The following is a 26,496-nucleotide window of genomic DNA, read 5'->3' on the forward strand; positions in this document are numbered from 1 at the left end:
GACTAGAGAAATACATCTAGTTTTCTTTTTCTGTACTCAGCAGCATACAGTACCCTGATACATGTAACTTTGACAAGAAAGCCAAGTCACAGATCTACCGCGGTTACATCCAGAAGGTAGCAGAGTTAGTCGGCAGTGATGAGGTCAGCTCTGCAGGGAGGGTGTTGATCAATATGGCCAACACAACACTGAACGGTAAAGTCTCAGCACTGTTTCATCACAAACCCTAACAATGGCATACAATGATTTACAAAAGACCCATACAAGTATATACTGCATTACATAATTGGACAACCAAACCTAAAAATTGTTTTAAAGTGATTGTACAACCAAACCTATTGTTTTAGAGTGATTGGACAACCAAACCTATTGTTTTAGAATGATCAGACAACCAAACCTATTGTTCTTAATTGATTGGATAATCAAACTTAATCTTTTAGTATGATTGGTTCTATGTTCATGTACAGTGGAATGAATTTAATTCACCAATTTTTTATTAGGTGAGAGCCTCAAGTGACATTTTCTAATCGACTTTTGTCTGTCGTCTTGCGTCTTCCATCGTCCATTCATAAACAATTTACATTTTCAACTTCTTTTCAATAACCAAGAGGCCTAGAGACCTGATATTGGGCATGAAGCATGCTGAGGTGAAGGGCTATCAAGATTGTTCAAATAAATAACCTTGACCTTCATTCAAGGTCACAGGGATCAAATATGCTAAAATCTTTAAACAACTTCTCAATAACCATGAGGCTCAGAGACCTGATATTGGCCTCTAGCATACGGAGATAAAGGGCTATTAAGATTGTTCAAATTAATAACCTTGACCTTCATTTAAATTCACAGGGGTCAAATATGCTAAAATATTTAAATTATTTAAATTGATTACCCATGAGGCCTAGAGACCTGATATTAGACATAAAGCATGCTGTAGTAAAGGGCTATCAAGGTTGTTGAAACGAATGACCTTGACCTTCATTTAAGGTCACAGGGGTAAAATATGCTTAAATCATCAAACAACTTCTCATTAACCAAGATGCCAAGAGATCTGATTAAAGACCTACAGCATGCTGGGGTAAAGGAGCATGACCTTTACCTTCATTTAAGGCCACCAGACTCACAAAAAATGCTTAAATCTTCAAACAACATCTTCTGGAGGACCAACACATAGAAATGATATATTTTGCCTGCAGCATGCTGAAGTGCACACATTGACTTCATATTCAAGGTCACAGGAATCAAATCTACTAAAATATGTTAAAATTCAGGTGACTGTTAAGGCCCATGGGCCTCTTGTTTGAATTGCTCCCTTGCATATTCATTTTCCCTGTAACCTCTGTATATAGTATTTACACTGGTGATAAAATAAAAGTATCTCTAAGGTCATTGACAGTTAAAAATATGTTTTCTTTTGTAATTTGATAAAGCGTCCTTAACATTTATTTGTGTGTACAGAAATCAGCACCCAGAGACCTTCAGCGTGTTTGAACAGACTGTTCCATGACATAGAGCGACTCTTTACCTGTTTTATCCCCAGTTTTAAAGGGCAGATCAGGGAGGAACTGATCCAAACTGCCGTTGATATTAACAGGTCTGTATATAAACCCAACACTTTTGTCATTAACACCTTACCACTTGTTTTACACCCATCAAATTTCATTGAACATATTATGATAACTCACCTGTGTCCATCCTTCTGTCCATTCATTGGTCATTAATAATTGATTGAAGTTTTGCTGCAAGTTTCATCAGTGGTCAGTTAAATCAGATAATGTTTTGTTAGGTTTTATGTCTCAAGTGACCTATTCTAATCGCCTTTTGTCCATCATCGTTCGTCCGTAAACAATTTACATTTTTGACTTCTTCTCCAAAACCACTTAACCAAATTCAATAAAATTTAGCAGAAAGCTTCTATGGCTGAAGGTCAACCAAAACTGTGAATTATATGGTCCACACCCCCCAGGGGCCTGACGGGTTGGGGCTTATAAAAAGGGTCAAATTGACTGAGATTTCAAAAATCTTCTTCTCTACTCTCAGATATGGTAGAATTAAACACTCTTCATAGATGGAAGGGTCTTATGGTGCTTTACTTAAATTATGAATTTCATAACCCTGGGATCTCACGTTTGCCTCTGGGGAGGGGGTAAACTTTACTATAGTTTATATAGGGAAATCACATTTTTGACTATATTTTGTTGGATTTGTATTAGAATTCATTTTAACCTGGTTAACATTATCAGCCTGGGATAACAGTTTAATGATATGCACATGTTGGCCCTGAATGACCCCCAGGGGCTGATGGGTGGGGCTAAAAAGGGTCAAATTGACTGAAATTTCAAAAATCTTCTTCTCTACTCTAAGATATGGTAGAATCAAATACTTTTCATAGATGGAAGGGTCTTATGGTGCTTTACTTAAATTATAAATTTCATGACCCTGGGGTCACACGTTTGCCCCTGGGGAGGGGGTAAACTTTACTATAGTTTATATAGGGAAATCACATTTTTGACAATTGTTTGTTTTATTTCTATTGGAATTCATTCTAACTTTCTTAAAATTATCAGCATGGGATGACAGCTTAATGATATGCACATGTTGGCCCTGACCGGCCCCTTGGACTGATGGGTTGGGCCAAAAGGGTTAATTAGATTAACTGAAATATTTCAAATCTCAGGTGACCATTAAGGCCCATGGGCCTCTTGTTGTCTCAAGTTTTGTCCTGAATGTTCTTATTGGGCCTACCTATGATAATTTGAGGATAAGAGGCCTACCTATGGTAATTTGAGGATAGGAGGATCACAGTGTGGATTCAATGTCTGAAAATGATTTCTATTTTTAGCTTGTCTCTTCGGAGAAGAGGAAGAGCTTATGTTGTCACCCCAGCGTCGGCGTTGGGTTTTATAATGTTAAGTTTTTGGTGCAAGTGTTGAAATGCATAGTAATTTATCATAATATGGTCCCTGTGGGGGTTAAACTATCCCCTGCTGGAGTCAAACTAAAAGATTTTTTCGGGAAAAAAACAGATTTTTGGATATTTTTTAAGTTAAGTTTTTGGTGCAAGTGTTGGAAGGTATTTATGCATCATCTTATAATTGTACTTGGGTGCTGATATTTGGTAATAGGGTCCCTCTGGAGTCACATGCTGATATTTGGTAATAGGGTCCCTCTGGAGTCACATGCTGATATTTGGTAATAGGGTCCCTCTGGAGTCACACTAGTGAAAATGCTCACATGAGACAATTTATACGGTTCCACATTTTTCAAGGGAGACTACTCTCATTAGGATCTGGTCTGCCAGTGGCCTGAGGGATGGGCCCAATAAGGCATATAGCGTTATCTTTAAAACCCCTCTAAGAGAACTAAACAAGGCGTCAACTGACCGAAGGTCAAGGTCACAGGGTCCAATGGTTCAAAGTCAATGACAGGTTCAGTATTTTTTCACTGATGAACATTTTCTTATGACACTTTGAGACAAGATAAGTCTGCTTTAAAGGATAAGTCACCTGACCAAAGATCAATGTCATTAGATATACCCGGGTAGTTTGTTTGTTGGGTTTATTGTCCTGGGAACAGTTAGGGGTATGTTGTGGCGGGGTCTCCTTGTAATAGATTGTTGCTAACTCACTACACAGCATAAGGGAGGCCCTTGAGAAGGCCTAGGGTATGAGCACCTATATAGTTACTGTATAATGTGACCTTTATAGTGCCAGCTTGGACAGATACAACCTGAGGCACGTTATCAGTACAATTTGTGTTTGTTTTCCAGCATCACTCAGAACATAGACAATCCTGATAGGTTTATAACTGCCTCCGAGTGGTCGGATTTAGATTCCATCCCACTGGAAAACTACATATCAAGTTCTTCCATGAATTGTGATGACAGCAGTTCTCAGGGCATCTTGGGGGCTTCAAGACGGGCACCTTTCTACCAGTCTTTGTGTGCCAGTCTTTTACCCGATCCTCCTGATTCACTGGATGAACTGCTGTGTGGGAGACAGAAACCTCTTACCACGTACGTACATTGTAACATCTTGTGACAGTTTAGTAACTTAAGAAGCTGATGACCTATTAGATATCTGGTATTCCATCGTACAGTAGTCATGTTTTTGTTTGTGGTATTTCCAGAATATTTGAGTCTTTGTCTACATTTGTTCGTTTCCCACAAACTTACATTTTCATTAGCCTAGCAACAAATTAAGGAGGGGGAAAGAAACAAGATTCATATCAAAGTAATGTATGTTTTGCTTCCTTGCGATTGTATTTGAAGTCCAAATGTCAAACATCAGCCTTTGGATAGGGGAAGATGGCTCAATGATTATGGGGGATATATAGCCACATCACAGGCTGATCTGTCAGTATTCTAGTTGTTTTTGTCTTATGATGAGAAATGGTTAAGACCAATTAATGGGCATAATTATCTACATACCGTAAATATTCGGGTATAGTGCGCACTCGCATATAGTGCGCAGGTACGTTTTTGAGGTTCATTTTCAAAAAAAAAAAATTAACAATTTTTTTTTTTCAATTTTCAACTGAGCGGTAGATGAATTCTAAAGCATAAGATGATAGGAATTTGTAAGCTAATTTTCACGCAGGTATGGTCTCTTGTGGTATCTTTCCACGAACATACAAAGCTAATTAAGCTCAATTATAACAAGATTGACTAGTAAGCTGACTGCTACGTAATGTAACACAGGCCGCCATTTTGTATACAGTACAGTACAGAAACAAGTCTGCAGTCGTCATGCTGGTCACAACTTTTATATCAATGAATTAACATGTGTAATGAATAAATCTACAGTGCAGACGATAAATAAGAGTACCCCGGTAGTTTTCACAGTCATATCGTATTTTATAAGGCCAGTTGGTCAGTGACTGCCGCACGAGATCAAGGCATTAGTGTTACCCGTGCCTAATTGCGCATGCGTGCTGTTACAGCTTCCGTAAATAAACAAGTTGAACGTTATCAGTTTCTGGCAACATTCTGGATTTATAAGGTGATTAATTTAGAAGTATGAAATAACTAAGTACTGCTATATCATTTCAAGTTTTGTTTGATGTTAATTGAGATGTTATACATCGTTTTGGACCTGAATACGGGAACATGCTCAAGTGAGATCGTATGTGTACGGAACATGTGGCTCACGATCGACTTAGATAAATCCACGTAATTGCTGATAAATACACAATTTCAAGGAATTAAACATTAAAATAACTATTCATTTCTTTGATTATTTGTTAACTATTACTTTCTTAATGCTTTATATATGTTATATATAAGTATTAAATCAATCCTGCTGTGAAAGGAAACGATCACAAATCTCAGTCAAATCACATCCATTCTGACTGGGAAAAGGCTTGTACTTGCGTATAGTGCGCAGTGGTCTTTTTCACTTGTCAATTTTTTAAAAAAAGTGCGCACTATACGCGAATATTTACGGTACTTACCAAACTGAAGATAATGTTTCAGTGTGAAGATTTGATTTGAATATACTTCCTACGTCTTACTGAATTTTAACTTGGGCAATTATAATACATTTATACAATTCCTGTTTCAGATCTTATGAGGAACAGCTTCCTGTGATGTTGTTGAGGTTTGAGACATTGATGCACTTCGGAACGAAGAAAATAGACAAAAAGCTGTACAATTTAGGGGTGGTCATATTGAGGAAACTATTATGTTTATCTAGAAAGGTATTGTGATTAATATAGTGTACAACTTGAAATGTTTATGTGTTCTTTTTTTTTTTAGCTCACCTGGACCGAGGTTCCGGTGAGCTTGTCATGGTGCGGCGTCAGTCGTCCATTCATCAACATTTGCTTCAAAACGCATTCGCTACAATTTACAAACAGACTTTCGCATAAATGGTGCCTCTGACCCCAAGGGGCCGGAGGGGCGGGGCCCAATCGGGGAAATTGAGGCAATTCCTTTAAATCGCTATTTGTCATAAAGTTATGGATGGATATGAACCAAATTTAGTCTAAAAGATCCTTGGGGGAAAGGAAACAGATTTTGCATTAATGATGATTCTGACTCCAAAGGGGCCAGAGGGGTGGGGTCCAATAGTGGAAACAGGTAATTACTTTTAATCACTACTAGTCATAAAGTTATGGATAGATTTGAACCCAATATGGTCAGAAACATCCTTAGGAAGTTTATACACAAGGAATGTTTCATGATAAACGGTAGTGTGTTATCAGCTGCAGTAGGATTGGTGTGGCTTGTTATCAAATATAGGGTTATAGATACCAGTAGGAATGGTGTGGTTAGTTATCAAATATAGGGTTATAGATATCAGTAGGATTGGTGTGGCTTGTTATCATATATAGGGTTATAGATATCAGTAGGATTGGTGTGGCTTGTTATCAAATATAGGGTTATAGATATCAGTAGGATTGGTGTGGCTTGTTATCAAATACAGGGTTATAGATATCAGTAGGATTGGTGTGGCTTGTTATCAAATACAGGGTTATAGATATCAGTAGGATTGGTGTGGCTTGTTATCAAATATATGGTTATATATATCAGTAGGATTGGTGTGGCTTGTTATCAAATATAGGGTTATATATATCAGTAGGATTGGTGTGGCTTGTTATCAAATATAGGGTTATAGATATCAGTAGGATTGGTGTGGCTTGTTATCAAATATAGGGTTATATATATCAGTAGGATTGGTGTGGCTTGTTATCAAATACAGGGTTATAGATATCAGTAGGATTGGGGTGGCTTGTTATCAAATATAGGGTTATAGATATCAGTAGGATTGGTGTGGCTTGTTATCAAATATATGGTTATATATATCAGTAGGATTGGTGTGGCTTGTTATCAAATATAGGGTTATATATATCAGTAGGATTGGGGTGGCTTGTTATCAAATATGGGGTTATAGATATCAGTAGGATTGGTGTGGCTTGTTATCAAATATAGGGTTATATATATCAGTAGGATTGGTGTGGCTTGTTATCAAATATAGGGTTATAGATATCAGTAGGATTGGTGTGGCTTGTTATCAAATATAGGGTTATAGATATCAGTAGGATTGGTGTGGCTTGTTATCAAATATAGGGTTATAGATATCAGTAGGATTGGTGTGGCTTGTTATCAAATATAGGGTTATAGATATCAGTAGGATTGGGGTGGCTTGTTATCAAATATAGGGTTATAGATATCAGTAGGATTGGTGTGGCTTGTTATCAAATATAGGGTTATAGATATCAGTAGGATTGGTGTGGCTTGTTATCAAATATAGGGTTATAGATATCAGTAGGATTGGGGTGGCTTGTTATCAAATATAGGGTTATAGATATCAGTAGGATTGGTGTGGCTTGTTATCAAATATAGGGTTATAGATATCAGTAGGATTGGTGTGGCTTGTTATCAAATATAGGGTTATGTATATCAGTAGGATTGGTGTGGCTTGTTATCAAATATAGGGTTATAGATATCAGTAGGATTGGTGTGGCTTGTTATCAAATATAGGGTTATAGATATCAGTAGGATTGGTGTGGCTTGTTATCAAATATAGGGTTATATATATCAGTAGGATTGGTGTGGCTTGTTATCAAATATAGGGTTATAGATATCAGTAGGATTAAGATAAATGTTGGTGTGGCTTATTTGTTATCAAAGAGAAGGTTATATATATCAGATAAAGAATAAATTCACAATGTGGCTAGGTGAATACTGCCTTTAAGATTTAAACAGTATTAAGAGATGATTCTTAAATAAATTGTAACATTTTAATACAGAGATCTACAAATTGTTGTTTCAGTACTCCGTCATTGGTTGTAACAAGGTCCTGGACAGTGAAGGTAGCTATGTGTTTTATTGTTCTATGTGTTTTATTGTTTTTATTATGCCTCAAAATATGTATGTTTTTGTGTGCGAGTTTTCAGCATACTTTTACTTTTGAGTATCTTATGAGAGTCTTTGCAATGGGCCGTTATCATTTATCACAGTCCAAACAGTTGGTTCCGTTAGACCCAGGTTGTTCCCGACATAAGGACAGACCTGGTGATGGTATGTTGTTTTCAGATGAACTTTGACAAAGATTTTCAATTCCTATGTTATCATCGACAGGTACATCAAGATCTTTGCCTGAAATAATACACTTTAAGAAAGATAAAAAAATTAATCCACATCAGCAAAAAGGCCTACAGTTTAGCTTTTTTTCACATATAATTTAATGGATTCAATGTAAATGAAATATTCTATTTCAATGTCACAAACCACATATACAATAAGAAAATAGTAATGTTCTACTTCAATGTTACAAACCACATATACAATAAGAAAATAGTAATGTTCTACTTCAATGTTACAAACCACATATACAATAAGAAAATAGTAATGTTCTATTTCAATGTCACAAACCACATATACAATAAGAAAATAGTAATGTTCTATTTCAATGTCACAAACCACATATACAATAAGAAAATAGTAATGTTCTTTTTGTAAAATATTTTAGTAGATACCATCACCTTGTAAAAAGAGAAACAAGAGGACCATGGCCCCTAATGATCATTTGAATCATTACACATGTATATTGAAAGCAAAGTCTCAGCAAAGTTTTCCTTTTAGGACCCAGTTCCTTTGTCCCCAGGTGTTGGACCAGCCTAATTTACATAAATATGATTGCCCTTCCTGACGATGTTTCACACCAAATTTGGTTGTAATCCACCCAAGGATTAATTAGGAATAGAGTTTTAAAGCAAACATTCAGCAAAGTTCCCCTTTTGGAGCCCGCCGGTCTGTCCCTAGTGGTTAAACCAGCCTCATTTATATAAAATTTGATTGCCCTCCCCAAATGATGTTTCACAACAAATTTTCACCCAAGGGTTAAGAAAGAGTAGAGTTTTAAAGCAAAATATCCAGTATTCCCCAATTAAAGCCCCGCACGTCCGGCCCTATGGGTCACACCAGTATCATTTATATAAAATATGATTGACCTTCCTAAAGGATGTTTCACATCAAATTTAGGTGTAATCCACTCCAAAGTGAAAAGTGAAAGCAAAATGACACCACTCAGGCCCCATGGGTCACACCAACCTCTTTTATATAAAATATGATTCTTATGAAATATGAATGGATGTTTCACACCAAATTTGGTTGTGATCTACTCAAAAGTGTAGGAGGAATAGGGTTTTAAAGCAAAATTTCAGCAAAGTTTTCATTTTGGAGCCTTTCCCTTCTATCCACAGGGGTCAGATCAGCCTCATTTATATAATATATGATTGCCCTCCCCCAATGATGTTTTACACCAAATTTGGTAGTAATCTGTTTTGGAGTTAAGGAGGAGTAGCATTTTGAAAGTAAAAGTTTAATGGTGCATAACGCACGGCGCATGACAGATAGTGCACGACAGGCAGAGCATGATGCCTATAGATCATCGAGACCCTTTGGGTCAGATGACCTAAAAAATGAATGATTTAATGAGATGAATTCAGACCTTGTTAAGATTCATCGATTACGCATTTCGCGATTACATGAGTTTTCAAAAGTAATTGATGGTACCTTATAAAAATCTAAATTTGTTTTTCAATTTTCTTGTTAATGATTGTTTTTATAAAAACAAATGCACATGGAATGATTGTTTTTTCCTTAGAAGTGTTGATGTACAAAAATAAATCACTTCAATTGATTTATTCTAATGTTAATCCTGAATTACTACTGTTGGTTTCAGCCTCATCCTCAGAGAGTGACGAATCAGAGAACGACTGTGTTTCCAGTGCAGTGCCCATGAAGCGATCACGTAAACAGAAAAACAGACCAAAGAAGAAACCCTGCTCTGTGCCTCGTCTAGAAACCATAGAGGTCGATATGGAGGGCATGTCTAAGGTGGTGTTCTAGATTTAATATGTCAGGTCAAAGGTCATGTAAGATTTGTCACTGTTCAAAATTATCAACATAGCATATTGGAATACTGTAAATCATGATACTTTGATATGGGGAAAATTTGGCGGTTTTTGGTCAAAATAGAATGGTTTAATTTTGGTCTAATTTTGGCGTTTTTGTCATCCTTTAATTTTGGCGTTTCTGTCACCCTTGTGTCATTTTTGAAGCCATGTTTATGTAAGTATCCACTCGGAGATCTACAAGAACTAAGACACGTACAATGGACCAACTCCTTTTGTATAAACTACAAAGAAGTGATTACTTTTCACCTTTATTAGACACCGTCATACTGGTACACGTAGATACCAGACATACCTACGTCTGTATCGAACAAGGAATGGTACATGTAGATACCAGACATACCTACGTCTGTATCGAACAAGGAATGGTACACGTAGATACCAGACATACCTACGTCTGTATCGAACAAGGAATCAATACGGGGGCAGGTGAACTTACCTGGATTTCCAATATACTCTATAACTTTAGTTAGTTGCATTTTCCAGGCAAGTTTTTGCTTCACCTCTGACAAAGCAGTGAAAGTTTTAGTGTTACTTTTCTTTTAGCAGCAGTGATGTTGTTGTCATCAACATTTCACTTTTTATCTCACCTGCTTGAAGGGCAAGTGAGCTTATTTAAACGGCTTCTTCTCAATAACCAAGGAGCCCAGGAATTTGATATTAGGTGTGTAACATGCTCAATTGAAGGGTGATCAAGTTTGTTCAAATGAATGACCTTGACCCACATTCGAGGTCACAGAGGTCAAATAGGCTAAAACCTTTTAAACGACTTCCTCTAAATAACCAAAAGTCTCATGGAGTTAATATTGGGCCTATAGCCATCAGCCACTGAACTTTTATTTTCAAAACGCTGCTCCTTTATCAATAACGCTATTACTTTAACATTAAAGGAGACTTCAACAGAATTTGGTGTGAAGCATTCTTAGAGGGAGGGAAATCATATTTTATGTAAATGAGGCTGGTGTGATCCCTGTAGCTAGAGGGGCAGGGCCTCAAACAAGGAGTTTTGGTGATTGTTTGCTTCAAACCTCTACTCCATCTTAACCCTTGGTTGGATCACAACCAAATTTGATGTGAAACATCATTGGGGGAAGGGTGGTTATATTTGATATAAATGAGACTGGTGTGACCCATGGGCTTGAGTGGCGGGGGACTTTGGTGACCTCTTAATTGCTCTAGTACATGATGTAATGGAGGATACTGATTTCCTATGTTGTGTTCTACAGGCCCAGATTTCCTATGGTCTACTGTACGTCTGCTACACACTCTACGAGATAGAAGACCTAGTCAGTTTAGGGCCTGATGGATTTCCAGTAATCCTGGAGGCTACTTTCCGTGCCATGGAGCTTGGCAGGTTCAGAGCAATTGCCCCAGAAGACACAATTTCAGTGGTAGAATACAGCTGGCTTATAAACCTAGACGACGATATACGGGAGTCGTACTTCAAGCTTGTGGACACCAATAATACCATACGTACCTTACAGGAACAGATCATTCCGAAGTACACCTCAGCACTACAGGAACATCAGGGTAGTTTCTATGGTGATAATTACCCTGTTGGTTTGCTCAGCCTCTTTTTGCATAAATCCCTAATAAGTGACAAAGTTGCACAGACCTTATCATTGGAGGCTGCTTGTCTCAGTACCTGTCCACTGAAGAACCTGACAATACCGACACATCATTTATGTAAGTATATCCGTTAAAGCAGTGTTCACTAATTGACTGTAAAGTCTTTGGTTGTTATGTAGCTTATTTACCGGTATATATTCAGCCTCTCATCATCAGATAGTTCACATGTTATTACATGTAATCTCCTGGGTCCCTAGTTGTGCCCATTCAATTTTGAGTCTGATCAAGAAAGCAAAATGGCCAGTAGGCAGCCATCTTGGATTCTGAGAATTGGAGATTGTAATTGCTATTTCTTGAAAAGTACTGGAGGGATATTTCTCAAACTTCCATGTAGGTTCCCCTTGGTCCCTAGTTGTGCCCATTTAATTTTGGGTCTGATCAGGAAAACAAAATGACTGACAGGTGGCCATCTTGGATTTTTAGGTCATCTGACCCGTGCTCCGTCGGTAAACTTTTCACATTTCAATCTTCTTCTCAAGTTCCACCGGTGGGATTAAAGCGAAACTTGCCAGAAATGATCCTGATATGATCACGACCAAGTGTTGTTATTTTTCGGGTCGGTCAGAAATCCAAGATGGCCGCCGTGGCCGCCATCTTGAAAAAAAACATTTAAACTTCTTCTCAAGTTCCACCAGTGCTGTTGGGCTGAAACTTGCCAGAAATGATCCTGATATGATCCTGACCAAGTGTTGTTATTTTTCAGGTCGGTCCAAAATCCAAGATGGCCGCCATGGCCGCCATCTTGAAAACACATTTTAAACTTCATCTCAAGTTCCACCTGTGCTTTTGAGCTGAAACTTGCCTGAAATGATCCTGATATTATCTCGACCAAGTGTTGTTATTTTTCGGGTCGGTCCGAAATCCAAGATGGCCGCCATAGCCGCCATCTTGAAAAACACATTTTAAACTTCTTCTCAAGTTCCACCAGTGCTGTTGGGCTGAAACTTGCCAGAAATGATCCTGATATGATCTTGACCAAGTGTTGTTATTTTTCAGGTCGGTCCAAAATCCAAGATGGCCGCCATGGCCGCCATCTAAAAAACACATTTTAAACTTCATCTCAAGTTCCACCTGTGCTTCTGAGCTGAAACTTGCCTGAAATGATCCTGATATGATCCCGACCAAGAGTTGTTATTTTTCGGGTCGGACCGATATCCAAGATGGCCGCCATAGCCGCCATCTTGAAAAACACATTTTAAACGTCTTCTCGAGTTTCACCAGTGCTATTGAGCTGAAACTTGCCTGAAATTTTCCTGAGAGGATCCTGACCAAGTGTTGTTACTTTTTGGATTGGTCTGAAATCCAAGATGGCCGCCAGGGCCTCCATCTTGAAAAACACATTTTAAACTTCTTCTCAAGTTCCATTGGTGCCATTGAGCTGAAAATTGGTGAGGATGTCAAGGAAGGCGAGCCAACATAGTGTTGTTATTTTTATGGCCTAGTAAAAACTTTGAAATGGCAGCAATGGCGGCCATTTTGTAACATGATTGCGCAATCATGGTTTTCCTGAACAACACCTATTTCAAACTTCTTCTCAAATTCCACCGGTGGGATTCAGCTCTAACTTACCAGAATTTATCCTTAGATAGTCCAGACCAAGTGTTGTTATTTATTGGGTCGGTCAGAAATCCAAGATGGCCACCATGGCCAACAGTGCCACTATATACTTGCTACAGAGAATGCATACTACAATAATATAAGGGTTTTAATTTAGAGTCAGATGACCGTTAAGGCCCCTGGGCCTCTTGTTGTTGAATGGCTTTCCAACAATGTACTGATCTTGCCATACTGAAAAAAAATAAAAAAAATAATGTTACTTTATTTCTAATATCTTTTGACATTCCTCATTTCAGACCCAAGCAACAAAAATCACGCAGAGATATGCTGGAAATTGATCATCAGGAAAATATTTTCTGGTTTTCTTGTTGACAAAGTAAACAACAACGATGTCATATCAAAGGTAACTAATACCAACACTGTCATATCAAAGGTAACTAACACCAACATTGTCATATCAAAGGTAACTAACACCGTCATATCAAAGGTAACTAACACCAATACGTCATATCAAAGGTCACTAACACCAACACTGTCATATCAAAGGTAACTTACACCAACACTGTCATATCAAAGGTAACTAACACCAACACTGTCATATCAAAGGTAACTAACACAGACACTGTCATATCAAAGGTAACTAACACCAACACTGTCATAGCAAAGGTAACTAAAAGCAACACTGTCATATCAAAGGTAACTAACACAAACACTGTCATATCAAAGGTAACTAACACCAACACTGTCATATCAAAGGTAACTAACACCAACACTGTCATATCAAAGGTAACTAACACCAACACTGTCATATCAAAGGTAACTAACACCAACACTGTCATATCAAAGGTAACTAACACCAACACTGTCATATCAAAGGTAACTAACACCAACACTGTCATATCAAAGGTAACTAACACCAACACTGTCATATCAAAGGTAACTAACACAGACACTGTCATATCAAAGGTAACTAACACCAACACTGTCATATCAAAGGTAACACCAACACTGTCATATCAAAGGTAACTTACACCAATACTGTCATATCAAAGGTAACTTACACCAACACTGTCATAAAGGTAACTAATACCAACACTGTCATATCAAAGGTAACTTAACACCAACACTGTCATATCAAAGGTAACTAACACCAACACTGTCATATCAAAGGTAACTTACACCAATACTGTCATATCAAAGGTAACTTACACCAACACTGTCATAAAGGTAACTAATACCAACACTGTCATATCAAAGGTAACTAACACCAACACTGTCATATCAAAGGTAACTAACACCAACACTTTCATATCAAAGGTAACTTACACCAACACTGTCATAAAGGTAACTAACACCAACACTGTCATATCAAAGGTAACTAACACCAACACTGTCATATCAAAGGTAACTAACACAGACACCGTCATATCAAAGGTAACTAACACCAACACTGTCTTATCAAAGGTAACACCAACACTGTCATATCAAAGGTAACTAACACCAACACTGTCATATCAAAGGTAACTAACACCAACACTGTCATATCAAAGGTAACTAACACCAACACTGTCATATCAAAGGTAACTAACACCAACACTGTCATATCAAAGGTAACTAACACCAACACTGTCATATCAAAGGTAACCAATACCAACACTGTCATATCAAAGGTAACTAACACCAACACTGTCATATCAAAGGTAACTAACACCAACACTGTCATATCAAAGGTAACTAACACCAACATTGTCATATCAAAGGTAACTAACACCAACACTGTCATATCAAAGGTAACCAATACCAACACTGTCATATCAAAGGTAACTAACACCAACATTGTCATATCAAAGGTAACTAACACCAACACTGTCATATCAAAGGTAACGAACACCAACACTGTCATATCAAAGGTAACTAACACCAACACTGTCATATCAAAGGTAACTAACACCAACACTGTCATATCAAAGGTAACTTAACACCAACACTGTCATATCAAAGGTAACTAACACCAACACTGTCATATCAAAGGTAACTAACAACACTGTCATATCAAAGGTAACTAACACCAACACTGTCATATCAAAGGTAACTAACACCAACACTGTCATATCAAAGGTAACTAACACAGACACTGTCATATCAAAGGTAACTAACACCAACACTGTCATATCAAAGGTAACTAACACCAACACTGTCATATCAAAGGTAACTTAACACCAACACTGTCATATCAAAGGTTACTAACACCAACACTGTCATATCAAAGGTAACTAACACCAACACTGTCATATCAAAGGTAACTAACACCAACACTGTCATATCAAAGGTAACTAACACCAACACTGTCATATCAAAGGTAACTAACACAGACACTGTCATATCAAAGGTAACTAACACAGACACTGTCATATCAAAGGTAACTAACACCAACACTGTCCTATCAAAGGTAACTAACACCACTACTGTCATATCAAAGGTAACTAACACAGACACTGTCATATCAAAGGTAACTAACACCAACACTGTCATATCAAAGGTAACGAACACCAACACTGTCATATCAAAGGTAACTAACACCAACACTGTCATATAATAGGTAACTTACACCAACACTGTCATATCAAAGGTAACTAACACCAACACTGTCATATCAAAGGTAACTAACACCAACACTGTCATATCAAAGGTAACTAACACCAACACTGTCATATCAAAGGTAACTAACACCAACACTGTCATATCAAAGGTAACTAACACCAACACTGTCATATCAAAGGTAACTAACACCAACACTGTCATATCAAAGGTAACTAACACAGACACTGTCATATCAAAGGTAACTAACACCAACACTGTCATATCAAAGGTAACACCAACACTGTCATATCAAAGGTAACTTACACCAATACTGTCATATCAAAGGTAACTTACACCAACACTGTCATAAAGGTAACTAATACCAACACTGTCATATCAAAGGTAACTTAACACCAACACTGTCATATCAAAGGTAACTAACACCAACACTGTCATATCAAAGGTAACTTACACCAATACTGTCATATCAAAGGTAACTTACACCAACACTGTCATAAAGGTAACTAATACCAACACTGTCATATCAAAGGTAACTAACACCAACACTGTCATATCAAAGGTAACTAACACCAACACTTTCATATCAAAGGTAACTTACACCAACACTGTCATAAAGGTAACTAACACCAACACTGTCATATCAAAGGTAACTAACACCAACACTGTCATATCAAAGGTAACTAACACAGACACCGTCATATCAAAGGTAACTAACACCAACACTGTCTTATCAAAGGTAACACCAACACTGTCATATCAAAGGTAACTAACACCAACACTGTCATATCAAAGGTAACTAACACCAACACTGTCATATCAAAGGTAACTAACACCAACACTGTCATATCAAAGGTAACTAACACCAACATTGTCATATCAAAGGTAACTAACACCAACACTGTCATATCAAAGGTAACCAATACCAACACTGTCATATCAAAGGTAACTAACACCAACACTGTCATATCAAAGGTAACTAACACCAACACTGTCATATCAAAGGTAACTAACACCAACATTGTCATATCAAAGGTAACTAACACCAACACTGTCATATCAAAGGTAACCAATACCAACACTGTCATATCAAAGGTAACTAACACCAACATTGTCATATCAAAGGTAACTAACACCAACACTGTCATATCAAAGGTAACGAACACCAACACTGTCATATCAAAGGTAACTAACACCAACACTGTCATATCAAAGGTAACTAACACCAACACTGTCATATCAAAGGTAACTTAACACCAACACTGTCATATCAAAGGTAACTAACACCAACACTGTCATATCAAAGGTAACTAACAACACTGTCATATCAAAGGTAACTAACACCAACACTGTCATATCAAAGGTAACTAACACCAACACTGTCATATCAAAGGTAACTAACACAGACACTGTCATATCAAAGGTAACTAACACCAACACTGTCATATCAAAGGTAACTAACACCAACACTGTCATATCAAAGGTAACTTAACACCAACACTGTCATATCAAAGGTTACTAACACCAACACTGTCATATCAAAGGTAACTAACACCAACACTGTCATATCAAAGGTAACTAACACCAACACTGTCATATCAAAGGTAACTAACACCAACACTGTCATATCAAAGGTAACTAACACAGACACTGTCATATCAAAGGTAACTAACACAGACACTGTCATATCAAAGGTAACTAACACCAACACTGTCCTATCAAAGGTAACTAACACCACTACTGTCATATCAAAGGTAACTAACACAGACACTGTCATATCAAAGGTAACTAACACCAACACTGTCATATCAAAGGTAACGAACACCAACACTGTCATATCAAAGGTAACTAACACCAACACTGTCATATAATAGGTAACTTACACCAACACTGTCATATCAAAGGTAACTAACACAGACACTGTCATATCAAAGGTAACTAACACCAACACTGTCATATCAAAGGTAATTATGATTAGCAAAGTCGTCTAGGAATACCATTTATTAGCTCACCTGCCCAAAGGCAAGTAAGCTTATGCCGTGATGTGGCGTCCGTCGTCTGTTCGGCTGTCCGTGTGGTGTTATCCATAATATGTACCCCCGTACCAAAAGGTATCTGGATACTTTTTTATTTCTGCATAAAATGTAACCCCCTTGCATAAAAAGACTCCCTACCAAAAATCTCTGATTTTGACTTCATCAACCTGAAATTGTGAAGATATTAATAGACGACACAGGGGGTGTCATTTACAATGTTTCTGACCCCATCCCACCAAATCCAAATCCCGGGGCCAAAAGTGTTGTTGTTTTTTTTATTATTATTATTGTTTGCCCTAACCTTCAAATATGACTTATGTTCTAATTCACACGTTCAAACGAACATAAATCATTTATCAATTATAACTCAACACTGTTATATAACTAATAACTGACTGCAGCTAGCGCTTTATTGAGGTCGAATACAATAAAATAGACTGATTACCAGGCGTTTGGTCGAAACGTCTTCGTATCTAGCCTCGTCAAGGGATGTTATAGGCACTATCAATCATTCCAATCGCGGATCGTCGGTTGACAGGTGATTTCCAAAACATTTTCCATCGAGATCACTTCATATCAGCATCACCTATAATCCTGAAAACTTATCAGAAACATTCACCACTTTATCACATCAAGATGACACAAATCGGGGAGGGGGAAGGGGGGGGGGGGGTGTAAAAAGACCACAAGCGCACTGTCCGGCTGCAACAGCTCGAATAACGCTATCACCTATACACCGTGTATATGTCCACCCCTACCCTCAGGTAATTCACGTGCTATCCGTATTTCACCATATACGTCACTATGCACGCCTGCCACCCTAGCATACACAAGCACTTACTAACCCCAATGAACCCGTACCATTCATAAATATAATAGTGTTCTAATTCACACGTTCAAACGAACGAATAACTGCTCCTGCACCGAGAACATCTGTCGTACTTATAAGAATTCTGATAGTCATAAACTGATCCTCGAAAACAATGTCAGATCTTCTAATATTGACTAATTCCGAAAATCTAAGGAAACCAGCAAAACCCACCAAGCACATACATACGATCCTAAGATCCAAAAGCGAACTGGAATCTTTAGCAAAATGTGTCACTTATTGCCTTAATATGGCGTGAGTGAAAGGCTCCTTTTTAGAAGGTTGACACCCTAACAATCCCGACCCCCCTGATCTAATAATTTTTATGAATTTAGAGGAGCAAGGATTCGGGAAACCTGCCAAATGAAGAGCCCAAGCAATAGCATATATAGCCTGATCTAACTTAGCAACGCTACAACTAGATTTAATTACCGACACTATATATAAGGCAACAAAATGTTCTTAAGCTGGTGAGACATTAGCTTTGAAGGAATTCGCCCATGAACACCATTGTTTGAAACCTTGATCGTAACACTTCTGCGTATTAACAGTCTTAGAGGAAGTAACTACTCTCTCTAAATCGCTGACGAGAGGTAAAAGTCTGCTGTCTCCGGTAGTCATGTTGACTCATCGCCCGTGATTAGTTGTGTAGAAGAATAAACAATGAGTAACTAATTGCACATACAACAAGCATTATCGAAAGATACCGTTATAAAGGACCTATAACTCCCAGTACCGTTATTTAGCCTCAAGCGGATGATGACCCACGCACCCTACCACGTGCCTACCACTCTTGTCGCACACGCATAATTCCCCAACGGGATGACCTCGCACGCTAACTTCCAAAGTACCGGCCTCGTCATTAAACATGTATATTGAAGCGTCACCTACGTGACCTCCACGCACAATGTACATGTAACACACAAAGTGTCGTCAATCCCACCATGGGAAACAAGTCAAAATACTGCATCAAGACAAACGCTAGACACAAACAAAGAATGTACCACACGTGTACCGACAATAGTACCTCGTACTACAAATACTACGGAAAGTTACTCATGCGTAAAAGAAACAAGCACGTGATCAATGCAGGAATGAGCCTCGTACTACAAGGTTACTCATGCGTTACTACTGGCACCGCGTGACCCTCAAATGATGCGTATCTAGAACATAAACATATCTCATGTGCTTATTACTTCAAACAATAGAAACTCAAAATAGAAACAAAACGTAATATATTAGGAAACACTTTAATGAATAACAATGCAAATAGGAACTAAGATTTGTAATCTTACTGCTAAAATTGCACCAACAAATCTATCGGGGTTAAAATAGGAGTTGTTATCACCACCTTTCCCGAGAATGCGATCCGTTTCGCGAAATTCCAGGACATCCTTCACATAATCCCTATATAAACCATCGTGATTAAAAATGAATGGCCAAAACGGTGCTGACTGCCACTTAGGAACTATGAGAGTGCCACATGTCCGAGACACCAAGACGTGTTTGATACTCCGAATAACCAAGTTAATAGGAGGTACAAGCCAGTTATTCTCGCCTGTCCAATGTATGGAAAACGCATCTACACATTCCGTGCCCGGGTTCCAGAACTTGGAATTAAATCGTAGAAGTTTTGCATTGTCCACGCTAGCAAATCTGTCCACAGTATGAATTCCCCATAGCGAAACTATAAACTCAAAGAACTCCGAAGTAACACACCAATCATCAAAATCGAAAATCTTACTGATCTCATCAGCTTGAACATTACTGTCTCTAGGTATCCACTCGAGCTCGATAGTAATGCTACTCATGGAGCAATATTAAAAAATGTCTCTCGCGATCTCGTGCAGATCTGATTTCATTCTACCTTTAGTAACGATAGAAACACAGTTTTTACTGTCCGTAAACCACTTGACTCGTCTACCTATTAAGACGGATGCAAATGACTGTAGTGCTAATGAAATAGCTTTCATTTCCCTCCAAGAAGAACTACGTGTAACCTCTGTATCTGTCCACATTTTGTGAAAAACTTTATTATCGAGATCTACAGAGTATGCCACACACGCAAACGAACTAGCGTCAGAAAACATAATTTTTGGGACGTCATAGGTACATAAAAACCTAGCATTCAATGCACTCGCGTTATTACGCCAATACACTAATTCGTCAATGAAGGGATCGCTATTGACCTTGACCTTACCGTCCCAGGATGTCGACTTCGAAATAAACACCATAGATCGCTTAGTCATGAGACAACAGAGATTACCTAACACAGGCCTGAAAGACATAACTAACCCTGTAACCTTGGCCAGCTGTCTGGCAGATATGAAAGGTAAAGTGTGTAAAACGTCGTCTATACTGGTAACTAGTTTCTGCACCCTTGTGTCGGGCACGGAAATGCTGAAACTGGAAGAATTCCATGTAAGACCTAAGCATGAAAGGGTTTGACAAGGGGCCCAAATAGACTTTTCAATGTTGACAAAAAACCCTGCACGATGAAGCGAAACTCTAACAAAATCACTACTAAATCACTGCTTTTCTGACAGCTGACTTTATCCGAACTACAACCTAGACCATCGTCTATGTACAAAACTATGTTGATACCATTCCGTCTCCAGTGTTTAACGAGAGCCCCAAGGATTTTAGTGGAAATGTGCGGGGCTGATGACAACCCAAATGGCAGAACATTAAAACAGTAAAATTTCCAGTCCCATGAAAAACCCCAGAATGGCTGTTGATTACAGGAAATATCTATGTGGTGAAAACCTGATTTTAGATCAAATTTAAACAAAAGAGAGACGCGATCAAAATATTCCAAAGCGACGTTCCAATCTTCAAATTTTCTTTTTTTTTTCTTTCCAGACGTAAAAATTTACCGTCCTAAGATCTAAAATCAGGCGTCTCTTACCGAACTAATATAGGCAACACTTAAAGGATTGACTATATGAGGAAGAAATAGGACCTGAACAACACATTAGTTATTAACCAAATCATCGATAGCTTGCGTGAAAAACTCTGCCTCTCTTACTGCGGACATGCTATTTTTTGAAAATGTTTTAGGAGGGGTCGAAATGAAAGGTATTACATAACCGCCATTGATCGTGTCTACAATGAATTCTGAAGCACCAATATTTTTCCAGAACTGGATATGACTTCTTAATCTACCTTTAACAGAATTTCCAGGACACTTATCTTGATATTCAAAAAAATGTTTATGCGAGCACAGTTCGTCAGAGTCAAACAACGCTGGAGCAGTACATGTATACTTATCATGGATGTCTTCACTTTGGTCCGTTTGTCTGCTGCTGGGGCTGTCGGGATCCTCCCTGCCTGAATTTACCACAGTCTCTCATCCAGTGACCAAACCCGCGCACCCAAAACACTGGTCGGAAGGGGCGGCGCTACGGGGGGGCGTTGACACCAAAGGGACGAAAAGAAGCAGACCCCGCGGCTGCGGGGATAGGGGTGTTGCGTGGATTAGGGTTGTTGCCGTTACTAAACACAGCAGAGCTACGTTTCCGAGTGTCATTTTTCTGTTTGATAGTCCTCAATGCCCTCTGTTCCGCCTGTCGAATGCGTTTCTCGTCCTCGCTGTCTGAAGCCAAATCGTCGGATACGTATTCCTTGACTTTAAGGTTATTAGCCAAGTCAACACAACTGTCAATGTCACGCTTCTGGAGTTTTTAATAAGCCTCGAAACGTCCGCCTCTAATTGAACCTCGTTGAACTGGAATTCTATTCTGTTCCCTTGGGACTTGAATTTAACGGACGTGTCCGACCTAGGTTTTTTTCGGTACGGACTCTCCTTCTACCAGATCCGCCCTAAAGGAATCTTACTTATTGTCCAAGTATTGTCTGAACAAGGAAAAGGCCTCGAACGCCTCCATGCCTCCAGACTGCTGATTAACAATGGGGGAAGGGTTCCTAGTAGTACAGTTATCCTGAGGGAGAGTCGGTTCTTCACTCTTTGCTATCCGTATTTCACCATATACGTCACTATGCACGCCTGCCGCCCTAGCGTTCACAAACACTTGAGTAACCCCAGTGAACCCTGTACCATTGATAAATATAATTAAGATCAACAAAGGAAACCTTCATATACATATAAAAGACATCTTACAACTTCCCCAACCCCAGATACTTTGTATTCCCCTGCGTAAAATGTACCCCCAGAACTTCCCCCACTCCTCTTTATGAACTATATTAAAGTTAACTATAGTTTATATAAGGAAATCAAATTTTTGACTATCATTTGTTTGATTTCTATTGGAATTCATTCTAACTTTGTAAACATTGTCAGCATGGGATGACACTTCATGGTATGCAAATGTTGGCTCTGACTGACTCTCTGGACTGATGAGCGGGGCCAAAAAGTTAAATATTTCAAAACTCAAGTGACCATTAAGAACCATGGGCCTCTTGTTAATGCCATAACTCAAAGACTGTTTCTGGAATCTCGTTAAACTTGATATACATATGTACATTTCAGACACAACACTTCAATCATTTATAATTTACTGTGATGGGAAATGTTTGTCAACAAAATTAAAAACTCGCACAGCATATTAATCACAGGAATTGTTTTGTTGTAGTTTCTGACCTACACAGAAAGGATAGACGATGTGGAGTATGCCTTTCTTGTCTACGATGTACTGAAGCAATATCAGAAAGAATTTACCTTACTTGAGCAAAAAGTCTCCTGCATTAAATTTCTAATGCGGTTGGTCAAGTTTGGCAACAACTCATCCGATGTCATTAAGTCAAAGGACATGCTCTGTACCTCATTTGTAGAAATAGGCCTGCAAATTCAGATGGAGTTTCTTGGCTTGATTCTTCCCAACTGGCAGGAATTGTGTCTCTTCTTCTGCCCGAGGGACCTCACACGAATCATAAAGGTAATTAATGCTCTTTATGTGAATGCAGCCCCCAAATACATATATATATATGTAGTAGTTACCTTATCCATCCATTAATCCACATGATAACTTTTAAATTGATTTAAATTGATTTCCTTCAAACCATTGTAAGCATACTTATATTGGGGCACTTAAATTTTAGAGCATTCCCAAACATTAACAGATTAGCACGATGATAAAATTAAAGTGGCCAAATTAACTTTGATGTAAATAGTATTGCATGTATATAGTCATAATGTGATATGAAACACGACTCATAATGCCAAGAAAAAGACTTCCAATGAAACATCAGAACTATGTTTGAGTACAGTTTGTAAGAGATATCACCCTGTGATCACTGATAAATATATGCTTAAGTAGAAAGGGTCATTTTGGTCTGTGACACCAGGAAAACGTCAAAACAATGCGATGAAATATAAAGGGGAGATAACTCATCTTTATGTGATAAAAAGAAAAATGACAATAATGTGTTGTTTTATTTTAATGGTCAGGTAGTTTTCTTTGCTCTTCCATGATCTAATCATTGCAAGAAACTGTATATGATTCCATTCATGACAAAATAGTTTTATGAAAAAATGTTTTTGGTATAACAAAGTCTCCTTGTAAATGGTAAATATTTACAGAGAATTGTGGCATTTTTTTTCATTTATTTTAAAATAATCACTTTTGTGAAAAATTACATGTTTCCTCCAAAAAGTCAAGATATTGAGAAAATTAGCATGGACGGCCATAATATTTTTTTGCAACAAAGCAAATTTTGGCAGAAAGAGCTTTTGTGTCAGATTTTAAGACAATAAGTTCATTATTTCCTGACCTTGTCATATCCTCATAAATGTTTCTGGCAAGAAAAGTGTTAAAAAAAATATATTGTTAAAATTCATTCTGTTACATGATGTCATTATATTTAGCATGTGATGATCCTACCTTTTTATACACCATCAAATTGGGAGTTGTATGGAATCATCTGTCCATCAGGTGTAAACTTTTGTTTGTCCGGAGATCTCCTACACTTATAGACTGATCTCTTTGAAACTTGTTACGCATTATAATCATGATATATAGTTGTGTTTCCCATAGAGGCATTGTGATTCAGCTGTACACCACAAAAGTTATTAACCTTTGTTTACTTCAATATTACATTTTTTGCCTGTAGATCGGATACTACATTTTTTAAACCAATTTCTTTGAAACTTGGTAGGATTTTTAACCATAATATATAGCTGTTAGGCAATTTGATTTGACTTTTTTTTGTAAAAGTTATTGCCCTTAGTTTATATTGGTATTTGATTTTTGTTTGGTGATCTATATTTTTCAACTGCTTTCTTTGAAACTTGATAGGCTTTATAACCATGATATATAGTTGTGTTTCCCTGAATGACATTTTTATTTTACTTTTTTTTGTAAAAGTTATTGCCCTGTGTTTATTTGTTTATTTCAGTATTTTTGTATAGAGATCCTTAATTCATTTTTATTTCTTTTTTTGATTATTTTGATTATTTTATTTGGTAGGCTTTATAATTTTCAAACCTGCATTTATTGGACATATATTGATCCACCATGAAGTATTCTTGTTAGAAATATTGTTACGGGTGGGTTATGGTTCCTGATCATTAGGATAATCAGATACCATTGTGGCGGTTTTGTATCGACACCTTGGACCAAAGTTCGATTCATATGGTTGATTTTATGAATATCAACTTGTATTGCAATTTTATTTCTATTGTCGTTTAATAAATAAACGGCCAATTTCAATTCAATCTATGGTTTTAGTTGTTTGTCTTCTTTGGTCAACAAGCTTGTCATGTCCGAAGTCATGTATAATGTTATATTTATCATGCACAGTCTATTGTGTAGTATCTTTTATACAGATTGAATGCTTTACACTGTAACACAAACTGTGTAAAGATACGAACTAAGATTATCTATCTGTTCTGTGTAAATATATGAACTGTGATCATGTATTTGTTCTGTGTGTTTTAAGGTCATGGAAGACTATATGGTGAGTGATGTCACTTTACCAAAGGAGACGACTGACATGTTACTCCAGTACTTTGAGGCCCCCTTCAAGCATGGTGAGGAGTGCAGTGAATTCCTTAAAATTGTCCATGATGAGGTGCTAAGGCATGAGGCCCTACAGAAGGTCATCCACCACAACGAGAACTACACTACTGCTGCCCTCTTACTGTTGGCCAAAATCGAACATGACCAAATGGACTCATCCACATTACCATTTGGAGATATATTTTCCGAAAACGTATTCCTTCTGATACAACAGGCTTTCAGGAGGCTCAGAGAGTCAAATACATGTAACGATGCCAACGAGGAGACGGAGTCATCAATTTCAGCTGACCTAAGGGTCCATTTGCTATGGTTTTTTGAAAAAATTTCTGATTGTGACAAATGTGGTAACTATGGGAACGATATTGTCACAGGCTCACAATTCTCCTCTGTCATGGTTGACTTAGCAGCTACATGTACTATCAGACATGACTCCCAGCTACTGGTTTCTTTCTTGAGTGAAATGCAAAAATCTGAACCACTTTTTGCTTGTGCAAAACAAAACCTTGGCGAGCACTTGATTGGTAGCTACCTGAGAAGATTTCAGACACGCCTACGGACTTGTGGCAGAGGTTCATATGTATATGTTCTCCAAGAAATGAGAGGGGCAAGAAACCGCTGCATGCAATATGTTGACAATGGAAGTGCTTTGTTTAAAAAGAATGTAACTGACCCCATCAGACGACTTCATCGTGCCAAAAAGAAATTTCTAGGCCTGATGGATTCTAAATTCCCAGAGCTAGGCCAAGATACTAGTACATAAAGTAACGGGGATGTATAGGACAGTATGAAAGTGATGGTGCTTCATCCAACTAATACGGGACGATATGCTCTAATACAGGATGATATGCTCTAATATGGGATGATATGCTCTAATATGGGATGATATGATATAATACGGGATGATATGATCTAA

The 26,496-nt window shown here is 37.9% G+C and overlaps 1 protein-coding gene across 1 annotated transcript; it reads left to right on the forward strand.

Annotated features, from left to right (window-relative positions):
* On the forward strand, positions 1–26,496 carry LOC117318358. The gene is made up of 10 exons (XM_033873361.1): positions 1–195; positions 1,456–1,591; positions 3,767–4,012; positions 5,559–5,694; positions 7,773–7,812; positions 9,687–9,841; positions 11,145–11,604; positions 13,401–13,507; positions 23,199–23,501; positions 25,504–26,496. Exons 1-10 carry the CDS (start codon positions 174–176, stop codon positions 26,341–26,343), a joined length of 2,445 nt encoding a protein of 814 aa, XP_033729252.1. The 5' UTR covers positions 1–173; the 3' UTR covers positions 26,344–26,496.

This window comes from Pecten maximus, unplaced genomic scaffold (assembly GCF_902652985.1).
Source record: "Pecten maximus unplaced genomic scaffold, xPecMax1.1, whole genome shotgun sequence".
In the NCBI taxonomy this organism is placed as follows: domain Eukaryota; kingdom Metazoa; phylum Mollusca; class Bivalvia; order Pectinida; family Pectinidae; genus Pecten; species Pecten maximus.